General features: G+C 42.9%; 1 protein-coding gene across 1 annotated transcript in view; it reads left to right on the top strand.

The window, feature by feature from the left end:
• rnf43 (ring finger protein 43) overlaps positions 1 to 17,773 on the top strand; it is a 114,820-nt gene that overhangs the window by 70,722 nt on the left and 26,325 nt on the right. Inside the window, exon 2 of the mRNA XM_033636541.2 lies at positions 1,514 to 1,627. Coding sequence (XP_033492432.1) covers positions 1,514 to 1,627 — 114 coding nt within the window. The remainder of the gene's footprint in view (positions 1 to 1,513; positions 1,628 to 17,773) is intronic.

The following is a 17,773-nucleotide window of genomic DNA, read 5'->3' as shown; positions in this document are numbered from 1 at the left end:
CTTAAATGCAGCCTTTCAGCAGCTACGAATTTCCTCCCTTTCAGAGGGGATCAAATGTTCCTACCAAAGACTATCTCTCGGTCTTTCAGTGCTCAAGGCTTTGAGTGGGAGTGAACATCCTTACATCCATCCATGTAATTGATTTTGTTGGGTGCCAAAGTTTTTCCTCTTGATATCAACTGTGAACAATTTAGAAAGGAAACGCCTTCATTTAACACATAAAAGCTTCTGACAAGTACAACTGTCTAGATAATTTATTTTTCACTGTTGGTTTTAGTCCAGTCTTTGACATCCTTTGGGTCACATGCTGTAGCTGCGTGTTTTTGGTATGAATGGATGAATATGTGGGATATACTGCAGTATATACACAGCATTGAACTGGACATGGGTCAGTTTTATCTGCCTCTTATTTTCCTTTTTTAACTTTAGTCATAAAACTAAGAATTAAAGGAAAAGTTTGGATTTTCTGAAGTAGGGTTGTATGAGGTACTTTTCCATAGATGGTGTATTATGTACTGTAGATGGCAGTTTGCACGCCCTCAGTTTGGAGAACCAAGTAGGAGTACTGCCAAGGAAGCCAAACAATGTACAAAAATGTAGCAATGTATTTTAGCCACCGAAAAAAATCAATATCAGATCAAGTCTACACTATATTTAGAATATTCTCGCAGCTTTACCTTGCTGTCAGACAGTCCTTTCTTCAAAGCCAGACTCCATTGACAAAAACGGTAATTTTACCATGCAGAACACGGGAGTTGCTGGACTACCACTGCCTCACTTGGTTGGTTGCTTTGTGTTATTTTGTGACTTTGGTGAGCCCGAATTAATCCTTAAAATCACCATAGTCACACAATAACGCAAACAAACTAACTGACTGAGGTCGCAGTAGACCAGCAGCTCCCGTGTTCTGCAAGGTAAAATTACTATTTTTTTCAATGGAATTTGGCTTGAAGAGAGCATACAAGAGCTTCAGTTCCTCATCGGAAATCACTGTCTGACAGCAAGGTCAAGATATTATAAAAATAGTATCCACTTAAACTGATATGAACATTTCAGGTGGCTAAAATAGGTTTTGCTGCTGGCCATCCACAGCAGTACACTACTTAGCTGCTGTGTCAGTACTTCTGTCTGTCTCCAAACTGGGATCATACTGACTGCCATCTACTGTAGGTAATACACTCAATGTGTACATACAACCCCACTTAAAAAGTCCAAACTATCCCTTTAATGTCATGCTTTGGTAATAATGCAGAAAAGAAGAGAAAGAACAAAGAGATACATCGGTGTGATTAGGTGGAAAGACTCTGTTGCTGTTTGCGTACCTGGGCATTCATTCTTCTTGCACTTCTCATGACAGCTGCACACCCAAAACTCCAGTGCAGTGAGCACTGAAAAAAATGCACTCCCTTTGAACTGAACAAATGATCCCAATAGAGACATCTGCATTGTTTAAAAATTTTATTTTCCTCTTCTGGTATGAGATCATAACCTCTTTCTCTCTTTTGTTTTGCAGTATCACCCTCTGTCTCTGTGCAACACGAGTGAGGATGAACGACAAGAGAGTGACTTCATCACTATTGTCAAACTGGAGCACAGGGTACCCCGCTGTCTGCCGCTGCTCGATAAGGTACAGATCACACACAAACCCGACTGCTGGAGGAAATGTTGCATTGTACGTTTCTGTTAACCACAGATACATTTCTACACTATTATGTAGGATATACTTTTAAAACTGTCTCAACAGTGCTGTGATTAATGTGTGGTTAGGTTTGGGCACAAAAACCTCTTGGTTATGGTCAGAAAAAGATCATGTCCGGACTTAAAATACCCACTTTTGGTGGCAGTCATATCTCATCGATGACCCATCAAAAACAACCGCTTTTCATGCCACTATACCGCCAGGAAACACAGCAATGTCTCGGTAAAAAACAACAGTTACTAGTAGCTCTATCACAGCAGGAAACACTGTGATGTCTTGGTAAAAAATCAACTGCTGTTCAAGGCACTACTCCAACACGAAATGCAATAAAAACAACCACTTTTTTTGCCTCTATACCGACAAGAAACGCTGCAATGTCTTGGTACAAAACAACCACTTCATGTGCCACTATTCCGGCCAAAAACGCAACAGTGTCTCTGTAAAAAACAACCTTTTTTTTGGCACTATCCCTGCTTGAAAACAAGAGCTACGGAGCAACCACATTTTGTGCCCTAAAAGCTGCTGAAAACATGACACGCTAAATCACAACCAGTTTTGTTGAGTTGTTGGTCTTGAAAAGTGGCCTGCAGCTTGGGCAGGCGTCTCGTCTGACAAAGTCAGCTCATATACTACGTCACTTCAGAAACGTTGATATATGTATGAAACGTGTAAAAGTAACTTGTTCATGCTTTGCAGAACGTAAAATGCCAACATTTTCTTTAGGCGATTGAGCTGCACACACACACATACATGCCACAGAAAATGCCTCGTGCATTTTCGTCATTGAACGCTCTGAGAAACTCCCCTCTCTGTGACCCCTTCCCCTCTCAGACACGGCAGCAGACAGATAAACCATCTTGCCATCTTGTCTCCTCTCCAGTACCCCTTCCGCTCTTGGATTCAGACATTAAAGAGAAGATGGTTTTAGAGGGAATTATTTGGCAGGAGCTTAATGTTTTGTTCAGGACGGTGATCTTTCAGAGTGAGGGCTTGGACAGGAGGGGGTGGGCTTAGCTCAGCGCTGCTATGTAGCAAGTGGCAGTGAGCCCTGGCTTTGGATGTAAGGCTTTCAAGCCCCAGCTGTCACTGGTCCGATCCCAGCCAGCCGGCCGGCCGGCCAGCCAGAACCAGACACTCGGCATTCTCCATTTCTGCTTCCCTCTAATATGAACGCAGCCAGAGCTCCATAGATTCCACCCACACTGGTTTAGATGTATGTGCGACTGCAACAGAGTTGACCTAAATCTCCCTTGTGTTTAAGTATTCTACCATACACACTGGCTGGCATATCCTAACTTTAAAGTAGTGTGATTTAAAACTGTTGCTATTTTTTCCTCGTTTTTCAAGTGGTGACAAATTAGCAGGCAGGAGTATAGTTAGGCGACTGCCTTTTTTTAGCCTGTGTTTTCTTTTCCCCTAATTTAAAGCCATGTTTAGGAGCTGCCCGCCGTGGCGACGATGTAGAGACATTCCCACACTTCCCTGCTCCTTTCTTCCTCCTCCTGTTGCTCCTTCAGTGGGAACCAAACCAAGCCGGCCATAAGGGGGGAAGAGGGGTGTCACTCAAGGCTGACTCCAGAAAACAGTTTTGATTAAAGCCGTAATGGCATCACTATGTTGTCCCATAAACAAAACACGGTCTCCCCCTCATGCAGAAGTATCCTTCAACAAAAGACTGTTGCTTCCGAGTGCTTTCTCCCTCCCCGCAGATCGCCTTTGAAATCAGGAGAAGTGAAGGAGGGAGGGGAAGGGGGGTCTTTCTTGTTGTTTTGGTCGTCTGGAAAGTATGTGTTGCAATAAACTCCACTCCAGCCACCTGCATCCTCGCTTCCTCGGCCAGATTCAAAGCTTTTGGTCGTGGTGGATTTATTGGGGATTCATTGTGCAGCTGTTGAGGAGCTCGGCCTTTTGAGGAGGATGAATCAGATGGTTTGGGATGTGCGGTGCCGGGTCAGCCGTGGTCTCTGGATGGGACTTGTTTACAGTTTAGTCTGACTGTAACCCGCCCCGCTGATCTATAGATACTCCGACGGCCACAGAGGGTTCGTGTTGCACCGCGCACACTCAGAATAGACTGTAAACCAAACAAAGTGAAGCTCAAAACCTTGAAGGATAAAGTTTCATTGTTGTCCTTTGTTTTTATTTTGGTTTTTCAGAGGTTCCTATCCTCAGAGGGAGATTCCTCTGCTGATTCACAACGATCTGTGTCGTCTCTCTAATGCTCCTTGTTTTATATAGTATCTCTGAGCAGCTTGGAAAGTTAAAGTTTATCTTTTGGGATGTCTGTGCTACAGCAGGACATCTTCAACAGGGATGTAGCCAAATCTAAGCACAAATACTGTGATGGAAACAGATATTTATTCTACCTGAAGTTGCTTGTTAGCATTCAGGGAAAGAATGACGTTTGTGCATCATTAAATTGATTTCTGTCAATGTGGATGACCACAAGATAAAAATAACCTGTTTGCAACATAGGACTCTGATTTCACGAACTAGAAGTTTCATTATGAAAAAGTGATTTTGATATTCTGACCATCCCTGAGTCAGGGCAGAGCAGGCTGAGGGTGTATTAGAAGGAGGAGGAGGAGGAGGAGGAGGAGGAGGAGGCGGCATCAGGTGCTGGAGTAGCGAGACAAAAGCCTGGTGTGGTGGAAGGATTCTTTCAAACCCCAGCAAGTTATACATGAAAATGAAGCTTTGAACCTGTTGTTTTCAGCAGTATGTGTTAATTTCCTGGTTTCCTGGTGTACTCAGGAGCGTTAGGAGGATTTTAGGACATTGGGGGCATAGCCTGGATCTCTGTTGGGTTGTCCAGGGGCTCCTCCACTGGCATTTTTTTGATAATCAAGCTCTATTTTTATGCTTTTTAATGCACTCTAGAAGCTTATTTACAGTCAAAGTACAAAAAAATGCCAGTGTGAATTAGAAAATAATTGGGAGCCTCCTGACACCCTATCACAGGCCAGATTTTTGTTTGGCCCACGGCTGTATGTGGAGTATCACTGATCTGATGTGTAGGATTTAGTGGCGTATATCGGTGTGGTTGCAGAACTGAAACTTCCCCCATGTGCCAAGCATGTAGGAGATAAATGGTGGTCGAAGTGAAAACACAGGTGGTCCTATCAGAGCCAGTGTTTGGTTTGTCTCATCTGGGTTTCTGTTAAAACAACATCACCGTTTCCCACAGGAATAGCATCTATGTGTGGTGGTAGCTGACGATGGTAGCTCTGCTTCTCAGCAGTGCTTTACTGACTTTAAATAGCAGGGTGGAGAATTGATCAGTCAGATTGAGGCTGGATCGATCAGAGCTGATCTGATCAGTTGGTTGGGTTGGAGGAGCAGCTGCTATAGAGGCGAGTGAAAGCAAACTTCAGACTCAGCACTGGACAGTGGGGTGTGTAGTTTCCACAGGAACGCAGCCACTTTCATCTAGAGTAGTTTGGGAAAAGATAGAAAACACTAAAATGAAAGCACTGTTGTTCTAGGAAGTAGAGTGTTGCATTTCTGCATGAATTAATCAATTAAGTTTCACTGCGCCTGGCATTCTGCTGCTCCATCTGTGCCCAATGTATGCTCTGTGCTCCGAGAGTGTGGTGCTCTGAATAACCAAACAGCATATATGAGGCCCTGCTCCATATGTAGACGAAACAGCTCATTCATTCTAGGTAACGAAAACACAACGATTCTTATTTTCAGGTGATGATAAACTAAAGAAAACATACTTACTATAGTAAATTAAATTTCTGCCAGTATAGCCCTTTAAATTCTACACTTTAAACCGATGAAATTAAAGTCCTGTTAAAAACTAAAACAAAGACCTATTTATTGAACCATTTTGAGTCATTTGTTAATTATTTTTTTTAATCTATATTTAACCAGGTAAGTCCCATTGAAATCAACGTTCTTTGTAATGAGGGGGACCTGGCAATTAAAGGAATAGTGCACCCAAAAATGAAAATTCAACCATTATCTACTCACCCATATGCCGAGGGAGGCCCTGGTGAAGTTTTAGAGTCCTCACATCCCTTGCGGAGATCGGTGTGGGCAGCGGCTAGCACACCTAATGGCAGACGGCGCCCCAGACTAACGTCCAAGAACACAAAATTGAATCCACAAAGTATCTCCATACTGCTCATCCGTAGTGATCCAAGTGTGCTGCAGCCGCGTCATAAAAAGTTGTTTCGAAAAACGTCATATGAACTCTGTTTTTAACCTCACTGTAGCCTGTAGCTCTAACTGCTTCTCTGTGCTCCACGTTCACGTGTGCGCGCCTGCGCGAGACCAGGGAAAGCATGAGCTTTGCTCACCCGTGTTTACATCAAGTGACACGTGCACCGCAGGGAGAGACAACGTAACCACAGTAGCTAAAAGATAATTTGCACTACGGTCTTTCAGCAAAGGACAGCCCAACATGTCTGAAGACTTTGAAATTGAGGAGGAACAGCATTTCTTTGTTGAGCCGTATTTGTTTGAGCCCGAGTATACGGACGGAACTCAGGCTACTGGACGAAGCAGCCACCGCAGCTCATGAGCCTAACCCTCAGCCAGCCACAGAATACCGGAGTCGAGCACTGGAAACCTGGTGGTGTAGTTGTTTCAAATGCAAAGCAATGCCAACGGATGAGGAAAGTCTTTGCTGCTCAGACTGGGAATTGGCGATGCCTGCACTTGAGAATCTGGACATCAGTACTGATGAGACTGCTGCTCTTCAGAGACCGTGCATCACCGATCACCCTGAACGCGCACACGTGAGCGCGGAGCACAGAGAAGCAGTCAGAGCTACAGGCTACAGTGAGGCTAAAAACAGAGTTCATATGACGTTTTTCGAAACAACTTTTTATGTCGGGGCTGCAGCACACTTGGATCACTACAGATGAGCAGTATGGAGATACTTTGTGGATTCAATTTTGTGTTCCCGGACGTTAGTCTGGGGCGCCGTCTGCCATTAGGTGTGCTAGCCGCTCCCCCCGCCGATCTCCGCAAGGGATGTGAGGACTCTAAAACTTCACCAGGGCCTCCATCAGCATATGGGTGAGTAGATAATGGCTGAATTTTCATTTTTGGGTGCACTATCCCTTTAATGTATATTAATATTTACACTAATTTCTATATTTATTTCCTCGTTTATTTATTTCAGGATTCATTTCATAGTCATATTGACAGTTCATCAAACTTAGTTTAGTACAAAAATAAAAAAAAATAATAGCGACAGAGATGAAAAGTACAGTGTGAGGATGTATAAATATATTTCATGATTATTTATATGTCATTATTTAATCAATTTGATGCTCTGAAGGCAAAACAGTTTCATCGCCAATGAGTATTAGGTTAGAAAATACAACATTTGCCAAATTATGCCCTGACTTCATGTATAAACCACTTCCAGTCCTCTATCCGAATACAGAGACAGATAATGTTGTTGGTTGAACAGATAACAGATTATGACATCTCTGTAAACATCTAATCGTCAAATAAAAAGGAAAATGTCAAACTGTTTCTGCAGACATCCTCAATAAAAAGTTGTGCATTTAAGCATCGCCCTCTCCTGGTACAGTCTGCACTACTGGACACCTCTCATACATATTCACTTATGTGTATGAAATGAGCAATGTCCTGCTGCCTCAGCAACTTAAATAATCATGTAATGCTGTAGATTTTAGGAGGATATTATTATAATTCTGTAGACAAAAGACTTCTTGATTTCTCTCATTATATTTATATTTTTCTCTGTTTTATATTTTCTTACGGGACATGAGAGTGATGGTGCTGGGTTGCTCTCACACCTTTTCATAAAGTCACCTTAAAAAAGAGTTAATAAGAAAAATCAGAAGTATCCACAAAATATCCAGACATGCTCTTTGTGCAGTTATTTCCTGCCGCTCTGTGTGTGTCAGACGCAGCTCCCTTCCTCTCCCTCTATGAATCAAAACCCTCCACTGCTGCAGTGGTTTTGCATCATTACACAACACAAGCAGAGGCCACGTTCGCTCTCTGCCAGCATGTTGTGCTAGAAGTGATCTGTCTGCTTTCCACTAGCCAGCCCGGCTTTTCTGTTTACACTAAAGCCCTGGAAAGGTTCTCAAGCTAAGTCACATAGCAACACATGACTCGACGAGAAAAGGCATGGCGGCGGTGCCAGGAGGGCTCATCTACAACTCCACACGGGGCTCACGGTGCTCTGAATAAATGCTGTAATCTGTGGGTTTTTTTTTTTTTTTTATTTAGAGCGCTGACTTTCTCCCACTGCAGGTCTGTGTAAGAATCCGTGGTTTAATGAAAACAGCTCATACTGTGATCGAGTCTTTGGCCTGTGTCTGAACTTGTTGACTCTCATAGAAAGCCTCGCTTATTGATTCTGCTCCTCTTAGATGAAAAGGCTTCTGGCCTGATTGTGCAGTAATCCTGTTTTCTTTTACTCGTGTGTGTGTGTGTGTGTGTGTGTGTGTGTGTGTGTGTTATTGGATCACATTACTTCAAGTGTGCCTACCCAAATTTCTCTTGTAGAAAGGTGACCTCTTTGTAAGGAGGCAGAGTTGGAGATCCAAACATGCATGTCAAGTATTTGTAATGTTATTACAGTCTGTGATTGTCAATTTTTGATTATATTTAATTAAAGGTAATCTTAGTATAATTTGGAGCTGCACCAATGTTCCTTTTTCTGTCCCAACACCAGAAACTGGCCCTGTGTGTATCAGTTGATACCAAGTACTGATCTGGTACCAGTGTTAAATTAAAAAGCTGTGTGCCTCACTGTGAGCTGCGACTAACAGTTATTTATTTTCTGGATTAATCAATTAGTGTTTTGGTCTTTAAAATGCCATTAATGGCGACTAAATGTTAATCAGTGTTTCCCAAAGCCCAAGATGACGTCCTCAGATGTCTTGTTTTGACCACAACCCAAAAATGTTCCATTTACGTTCAGAGAATTGTAACTTTTTTTCTTTTAATTACTTAAAGAGGTGGGAACTAATCGATTAACAGAATAACTGTTGCAGCTGTAGTGTGGATGTGACAGGGATCATTCTGTGTGAGGCAACATCAGGCTCGACTTCAAGTGTGGCCTGAACTTGGAGGCCAGGAAGAGCAGTCCCAGTGACAGGAAGTGTTAGAAAACAAGGGAAGCCCGTTGAGGGAGGAATAAATCACGACCCTCATGACAACGTTTTTGTCTCCTTGTGTCTGATTGTCTGTAGGGGGTGACACTGACCTCAGGCTATTCCTGCCTGCTGTTTTTTAGAAAAGACAGAGGTCCTGGAAATGTAATGGCAGCTGCCTTTGGCTTCTTTTCCTGCAGTATCTGAGTCCAACGTCTCCAGTTCATCAGAGACGAGTGGAGCAGGAGGAACACAGGGGAACATCTGGAAAAAGGGGGATATTTCAGCTTTTCAGAGTAAATGCAAAAAGCAGCAGGTACACAATGGACATTTTGGCGAGTATGAAATGCATCAGTGTTAGCAGACTTCTGGGTTTCGCTTTGATTTCGCTCCCAAGAAAATTCATTATTTGCTTGTCAGTGCCAGACAGTTGCACGGTCTTCTTCAAAGGGATAAACTATGACTCTCTGTTAGTCAAAGCTGGACTCTTTGCTAATAGACCGGCAAGGACTGTGCACATCTGAAACCACTGCACGCACCTTCGATTATTCTGTTTAACCTTTTGAAGTAGAAAACACACACATCATAGCATTCTTGCTATTTCCAGTATGAAAGAAACTTTAAATCGCTGCATAAAAACTTTGGAAACCCTTATGGGGACATTTCAGAATCAGTTTTTCAGTCCTCTGAGCAAAAGGTATGAGCCCTTTCTTTGTGTTATCCTGAGTGCCATATTCCTTCTCTGCCTTGTCAGGTTCACGCTGCTGTGATCAGTTCATATTGAACTCAAAAGCTGTGAAAGTGATGCAGGGCTGTGCAAAGATATTTTGAAGGGCAGGTGCTCATGTGACAAAAAAGGCACCCCTCTCGTAATTATTTATGAAATATAAAGTTCATACAGTAGCACATCTTACTAACATATTTGTTTATTTCAATTCTCAAACAGTTGTCATTTGTTTCTGTTGCCTGACAAAGGAACTAACTAGCCAACCGGGGTTCATTCTTTTTCATTGGCAACACTATTTCACACCAGAGTAACCTACTTGTTAACAGGCTAATAAGCTTAGAGGCATTTTAGGGTCGGAGAACATTTGAGGCTTCAACCTGAATGTCTGTTGTTCAATCAGGAGAGACAGAAGAATAAAATAAAGATGAAGTTTAATGCGGAATATAAGCATACAGATTAACAGATGAAGTAGGCTACTCAATTAACTTGCTCCTGAAAGCTGCATCTCTTAGCCGTCACAAATGCTTCAGTATTAGGTGTGCAAAGTCATCTAGTGGGCCGGATTGGACCCTTTGGCAGGCCGGTTCTGGCCCTCAGGCCCATTGTTTGACACCCCTGGTCTAGACACTGGTGGAGGTGGTGGTGGTGGTGGTGGCTGATGACTTTGGTTGATGACTGATGAGGCAAAATGAGGCTGCATCAGGGAAGAGTAGGCGGTGACGGGGAGGTGGAGGGCATGCACAGCTGCAGCATGAAAGGACTGCAAGCAGAAAAGGAACCATATTTAAAATGCAGAGCAGTGAGATCATAGGCTGACAGAGAAGATGAATGACTGTGACAGTATGTAGTAGCTTGTTAGTAAAATGTTGAGGCAGAGGGTACCTGCTGTAGCTCTGGTTGAGGGTGAGAGGCTGTCAGCAAGTAGTTTGTTGCTCACAGGGAAACGTAGATCTGTGTGGGTACATGAGACCCTAAAAAAGAGGGTGGATCACAGGGAGTACCACCAGTTGGTCCAGGAGCTTCTCCTCCATGATGGCTGTTTCCAGGCATATTTAAAGATGACTCAGGGGCAGTTTGACAACCTGCTGTCTATCGTCAGGCCGTATAGCTCTGGGTATTCAGCAACTGCTACCACCAGTTTCTCCTGCATTGTTTACCCACAGTAAACTTGTTGTTGTGACCACCACAGAAGGCCCCCCTCTCAACATGGACCGCGAGCAAAAAGCTTTACTCTCATTTAAAACTTACAAAAAGCCGCCTCTAGCTGCTAAAACGCTCTGTCTTTCGCCTCTCTGTCTGGCAGCAGCGTGGTTGCTCTAAATATTTCTACTGCTTTTAACTGTTCAGTGACTCTTGTTTCTTTTTGGATACTTGTTCCCTTTGGCAATGTACATGTCACTCCTCCTCTGTTAAGAAACAGCAACTATCTACTGTTTGTGCCTGTTTGACCCTGACGACACAGTCTTTTCCCTCCCATTTCCTCTGTTGCTAAAGTTAGCCGCTGCCTTGGCTTATCAATGTGAAGATAACTCAGTAGGAAGTACTTAGCTTAGAGTCCAGCAGCCTAATGACAATCTTCTTCTCAGTCAGTGCGCTCATTACGACTCTGATGGTACCAGTGATGTAACTTGTAGCCTGATTAGCCTCCCTTATTTATTCAGACTTTTATTTTGAAAATAGATGACATTGTGACAGTGGAGGTGTTTTCCCAGTCCAGCGTCGTCTGTCTGTTGTTCCTTTCATGATGATGCAGATATTAAAAGGGAAGCCACACTCATAGGGTTTTAATAAAGCTGAACAATGGGCACCTTTGTGAGGCCGTGCAGAATCATAAACCCCCTCCAGCATACAGTGTTAACATCAGCTGCAGCCTCCTCTCTTCCTGTGGTGTTGGGAGTTGGTGCAGGTTAATAGTGCTGTGTTTTAGTTTGTACATGTGTGCACGCACGCAGTAAATGACCAACAAATACCAGACTAAACCTGGTGTGTATAATTAGTCTATATTTAGGAGGTCCAACGGAACGATGTTATTATGATACTAAAGTCACTATAACATATTATTGCAATTTTAAACATTTTGCAATATTCTATAAATATAAATTGTGATAAATAATGGCCTATAGTCACCACAAGAACCAAGTGAATTAGACAAATTTGGTAACAGTTCATGTAGGTTGTCCGCCTTCAGACAGTTGAACTATCAAGTCTGACAATTAAGCAATTGTGTTGTTAAATCTCCATTAATAAGCTGTTGAAAAGTTACAAATACTCTATAAACTATATGTAGGCTATATAGGCTATCATAATAAAGTGTTTCTTTAACTTACAAAGCTGATGTCTTAACTGGAGATGGTGCTCAAACTCTCTTTTGGCGCTGTTCAACGAAGCTGTAACTCCTCAAGTTTTAACTTGTACATCAAAATAAAAGTCTCTGTTAAATCTACATAGTGTTTTATAGAACACATGCAGTAGCACATGCAGATGTCACATTGTAGCTTCTGATTCTGTGATGAAAGACCTGACACAAATAAAAACTTCCTGCCAAATACTAAAGATAACGTGATCTGTGTTTTGGGGTAATTTCAGTGAGATTTAGTTTGAAACAACAGGTGTAATATTTGCCGTTAGTCAGGTTTTATCCTCTTTTATTTCACTATCGGGATGTTTGTAGACACTTAAGTCCTGTCTTTCAGTGCCAGCTTATATGGTTCTATGTGCAGAGCGGCAGTGTTTGTCTGTTGGCTTGTCAGTCCATGAATTTTTGTTCATGGTTTCCAGAGGCACCAGAATGAGGTCACTTTTGTGGTCTACTCTGATGTCTGTCAAATAAAGATGAAAATGCCTAAAAATAGTTAAATCTAAATCTCTTAAAAAAAAAAAAAAAAAAAAATCAAGGGCCACCACTGGCCCTTGGGTCACACATTGAGCAGTCTCGGAACTCATCGGCTGTATTTGGCGTCTGACTTCCGGCAGACGGCGATACAGCCTTTGGGGACAGACCCCCGATTTTTTGGCATTCCGGTTTAATTTGGGCAGAGGAGGCAAATTTCCGTTTCCGACTTCTGTTTATATATAAGTAAATATGCTGAACCATTGCGATGGATTCAGAGTTTGCAGTGACGGCAGTTATGTTCTGCCTCGTTAGTTCACCGCACAGACCGTTTAACCTGGCAACAACTACAGCCGGCTCAAACGTGATTGGTCAATATCACGTGGACTACAAACAGCCTACAACCGGAAACCAGGGCTCTTCCACTCTTCTTCCGGAGGCAAGATCTCCGGGGTTCATTCACTGAATGTAGAGTCTGTATATAGAGACTACACATTGAGTAACTATGATCTAGAGCAGTCATTTCCAACTGGTCCATCTGCGGGGTCCAGATTTCCCCTAAGCCATTGGTTTAAGGTCCACACAGTTTAATATATTCAGCATCATACTTAATAATAATAATAATAATAATGATAATAATAATAGCTTTCATTTATATAGCACCTTTAAAGAGACCCAAGGACGCTTTACAGAAAAATATAAAAAAAAAAAAAACAAAACAGAGCAAGATAAACAGACTAGCTGCCAAAGGCCTGTGTGAAGTGTCTTGTCAGCTTGTCAGCGCAGACTTGAAAGTGTCGTCCTCGGCATAACAGTGGAATTGTAGGCCATGGGGGCGGATGATTGAACCAAGGGGGAGCATGTAGATGGTGAAAAGGAGGGGACCAAGGACGGAGCCTTGCGGCACACTGTGGTTAACTGGGGCAGGGTGGGAAGTGAATCCTTGTGTTTGGCCATGTCCTTGCGCTACTTTGCCATCTCTGTCAAGTAATGGCACTTCAAAATAAAAGCTCTGTGCCAGAAATTCACTGTACTTAAAAATAAATAGTATTTTTTCACAAACTTGACACATTCGTGAGTCATTGTGGTCCATTCAGAATAGACCTGCGGCCCTCTTTTGGACTGCGACCCACCAGTTGGTAACCACTGATCTAGAGCCACTAGCAGGTCTTAAAAAGGTCTGTAAAAATGAATGCATGTGTTACAGGGTGAGGAAGGAGTTGTTGGATCATAAATGAAATCAAAAATATATTTGGTCACTTTCCACCTCTATAGTGGTGAACCACTACATTTTAGAGGGTAAAGCTATTTTCACTCAGACTTTTCCAGCTCAGAAACATTTTGGTTTTTGCACAACTGCTTAGAATTCATCAAAAAATGTTCAGGTGAACTGCTGAGTTGTCCTCAGACAGAGTGAAATATTGTAATCCAAAGTGTTGGCCAACAGGGTCATCTCAACCTGGAACAAAGTCTGAGAGTGAAAATGAGCTGTCGGTTGTCATGGATGTTCATGAAGCATCTGCTGCGTCAGAAGTCCAACGACAGAAAAACAGGTGATAAGTCCTCTGCTGTCGTCACACAAACAGGAGAGCACATTTCCATGGGACTCAGACAAAGAGTATTTTGGACAGGGAAGAGCCCTGAGCAACAGGAATGTCATTCAGCCGCTAAAATGAACCTCGGGCTGCTGCTTGTTGACCTCGGCTTGTCTGGGAGGGCTTGTACACAAGTTCAGGAAGATTTTCTGCTCATTAGGCACAGATAGTTGCTGTATTCATACTGTTCTGTGTCGTCGGTGTCTCTCTTTACCACCTGAGTGCCTAGTTATCAGAGGGAAACCTGAGGTCACCAGCTGGCTGTGGCGCGAATTCACAGACACGATGGAATCTGTGGACAGGGGGCGGGGCGGTACTGTACGGCGGTGTACTTTTAACACAAGCTCTGTGCAATCGAGGGGGATTAGCAAGCGTAGGAACAAGTATTTATCGCTGAGGGAGACCTTTCAGGGAGGGCTTGGCTTTGTGAGTGGCTCAACAATGAGAAAAATACTTCAGGTTTCCCTCCTCAATGAGAGAGCGCATTCCTCTTTTTGTCAACACTTCAAAAACAAGTGGGGTGTTTTGCATTTCGCAGTCATGTGTGGCTTTTGGAACAGTGGTTTTGGTGATTTTTGTAAAACAAGCATATAGTTGAATTTGTCTGTTCAGGTGAGTGGGTGGAATAGAAAAGAACGGGGTGGCTCAAATATGGATGCATTACATTTGTACATTATTATGTAGTGGATACTTTGAAACTTCGGTACAAAGTCACTTGGTTATGGTTAGAAAAAGATTATGTGTGAGCTTAAAATCCAGTTTTGGTGGCACAGTCATCACTGTACAAGCCATCTATGCCTTGCTAAAAGAAAAACAGCAACGTCTTGGGAAATACAACTGCTTTTCGTTACATGCTTTCTTTTTGATACTGCCGGAAACTCAGCAATGTGTCTGTAAAATACAACCTCTTTTTTCGTTTCATTTACTAACAGGAAACACAGTTATGTCTCGTTAAAAAAAAACTGCTGCTTTTCATGACACCTTGGCAGGAAATGCAGCAATATCCTGGTAAAAAACAAGTGCTTTCATGGCACAATCACACCAGGAAATGCAGCGACCCTGAAAAACACCCACATTTGGTGGCTAAAAAGCCACAGTTTTGTCATTTGCTGGTCTCAAACAGTGGTCTGCAGCTTGGTGGGCTTCTCGCCTAGTTGATGTGCCATCCACCATCCCCTCCACCTCCCGATGACAAAGTCAACTCATATACCACGTCACTTTAGAAACGTTATAGTTTGTATAAATTGCAGAAATGTAGCATGTTCAGGGTGCAGAAATGTACAATGGTAAATCGACCTGCACTTGTATAGCACCTTTCGAGTCTTCTGACCACTCAATTCACCTGTCACAGTCACATTAACCCATTCACACACAGTCATACACTGGTGGCCGAGGCTACCATACAAGATGCGACCTGCTACTCAGTTTTAAGCACTCTCTCACACCAATGGAACAGCCATTGGGAGCAAGTTGGGGTTCAGCATCTTGCTTGAGGATGCTTTGACATGCAGAGTGGTGGAGCCGAGGATCGAACTGCTGATATTCGGAGTAGTGGACGACCTGCTCTACCTTCTGTGCCCAACATGCAAATGCCAATATTTTCTTCCTCCGACTGAGCTGTGTGGTTACAGAAATCTCAGGGGAGGGGTAGGAAAAGAGGGTTGGGCTGCTTGGTGAGATATTTTTGACCTTTGGTGCAACAAGGTGAGTCTAACACAAAGATATGTGGAGGAGGAATTAAAGGTTAAATCAGCCTAATGCCAGTGGGAGGTTATTGACACACATCCATCCATCACATGCCATATTTTACCACTGACAGTTGACCTGCAGTTACAGAACAACACCTACTGGCCCGAGGCTGTTGCAAATCACAGCTGTAGGCGAGCCAGCATATCTATTAGTTATTAATAATCAATCACACACAGTCCCACCTACTGGTGACCAGGAGCATTTGAACTGCAGGTCCTCAAGTTTACAGTGAGACTCAGAGGTTAGACAGGCCTGCAGGTCACATCTTAACAGATGTCACCTTGACCTGCAGCATTATTGTCGTTCAGCTCAGTGCAGTGCTGTCATCACTCCACCCAACGAGGCGTGAGTAATTTGTAGAGGGTCTGCTCTCCCTGCTGCACTCTCTCCACTCATCCTGTCACCTTAAATAAGTGGAAAATTCTCTGGCCTAAAGGTGCGTGCATTCCTCCTGCGGCATCTGTCGGGATATTTTCAGCGTAACACACCCCAGCTGTGGCTGCAGCTCTCATCCACATGTCTTGTCCTCTGTGGCGTTTCTCGCCAGCGTTGCTAAGCTAAACATTGAGCTGATGGCACAGCAAACTGTCCTCCTCCCAACACGTACATAAAGTCTGGAAGATGTGTTGTTTGCTCTGAGAGGTGGTGTTTTCAGATGCTGGCTCTCTCTTCCCAGCGGCTGCAGATTAGCAGCTTGTTGCTCCCCCTTTCTCACTTTTCTGATTTTCCTTTTTCTCTCCCCTCGCTGCGACGACACACGGGCTGTGTTCTGGCTCTGCGTAGTTACTGTAGGCATGCTGGGAGAACTGTGATTTGAGCATCACCGCAAAACTTTTATACACAAACAGTGAGATGTCTACAGTGCCGCTCGGTGGGAAGTGCCTCTCCAAAATAGACGCTGTTGGAATATCACCTGCATGTGTATATGTGTGGATCGCAAAACATGTCCCTCTTAAAAAAGTTCCGGCTAGTATTTTGTCCAGAGTAGAATTTCTTTTTTGTTAATAGCTGAGAGAGCCTCGTTGTTCCTGAAGCAGTTTGAATTAACATTTTAAAACAAAGAAAACTAGTAAAGCATCAACCAGGAATTTAGTGGAATCAACTAATCTTTAATCATCAGTTTAACATACATGTACATTGTATTAATTTCACCGGTTTAATTTAAAGTTCTGAGACTTTATATGCACTCAGTAGGTAAATTTCTCTCTAATTGTGGTCGCAAATTTGTTAAGAAAACCCTGTAAGTGAGCGCTTCCCTTTTTGAGTGCATAAAAAAGTCTGAGATCTTAAACTTAAACCTGTGAAAAATGAGATCAAAAACAAAAGTGTTTACATTTTTGTTCAGGTGTAGATAATAATGGACAAATGCACAGGTATCCATGGTTACACCTGCGTGCAATGCAGAGAGAAGGTTTTGTATCACAAGACAAAATTTGATTGACCAAATTTCAATTTTGACTTTATTCTCAACATTACGACCCTGACACTAAAACTGAAAGTTTGACTTTATTTCTAATATTTCAATTTTATTTGTTACATGTAAATAAAAAAATAAAAAAATCTGGCCCTTGGATGACCCTTGAAATGAGCTAATTTACACAGGAAACATGGGGTTAGGGTTAGGATCGTCTCAGCTGTGGGAAACACTTGTTTAAAGGCAATAATGATTTGCAGGCTGCAGCTAGATAATGTATTTCCTGCAAGAGAAAGACAGATAATTTTCTTTCACAAGCAGCTGCGTTTTTATAATTGTGCATACACACACATATAAACATGCATAAAACACTGCACATGTACTATGTTAGCGTCTATGCACACTAGGCTGCTTATCTGCTCCCTGAGGGCGAGCACGCCACACTCTTGCAGGGCTGCTCCCGGATAACGCAAAGTGTTTGCGTCTCAAGGTGTTCATATTAGGGCGGCACATCTCTCACTTGTCACTTCAAAGGGAGCGCGTCGGGGTCAGCGTTTCATCAGGCTGTCGTCGGTGCAGACGATCACAGAAAAAAATGCCAGCCTAAAAATAGAACGCCGTGTCATGCTCATAAAGACAGACAGAGCCCAGATGATACCATTCTG

Source organism: Epinephelus lanceolatus, chromosome 11, assembly GCF_041903045.1.
Source record: "Epinephelus lanceolatus isolate andai-2023 chromosome 11, ASM4190304v1, whole genome shotgun sequence".
NCBI lineage: Eukaryota > Metazoa > Chordata > Actinopteri > Perciformes > Serranidae > Epinephelus > Epinephelus lanceolatus.
This window is presented reverse-complemented; position numbering and strand designations above follow the sequence as displayed.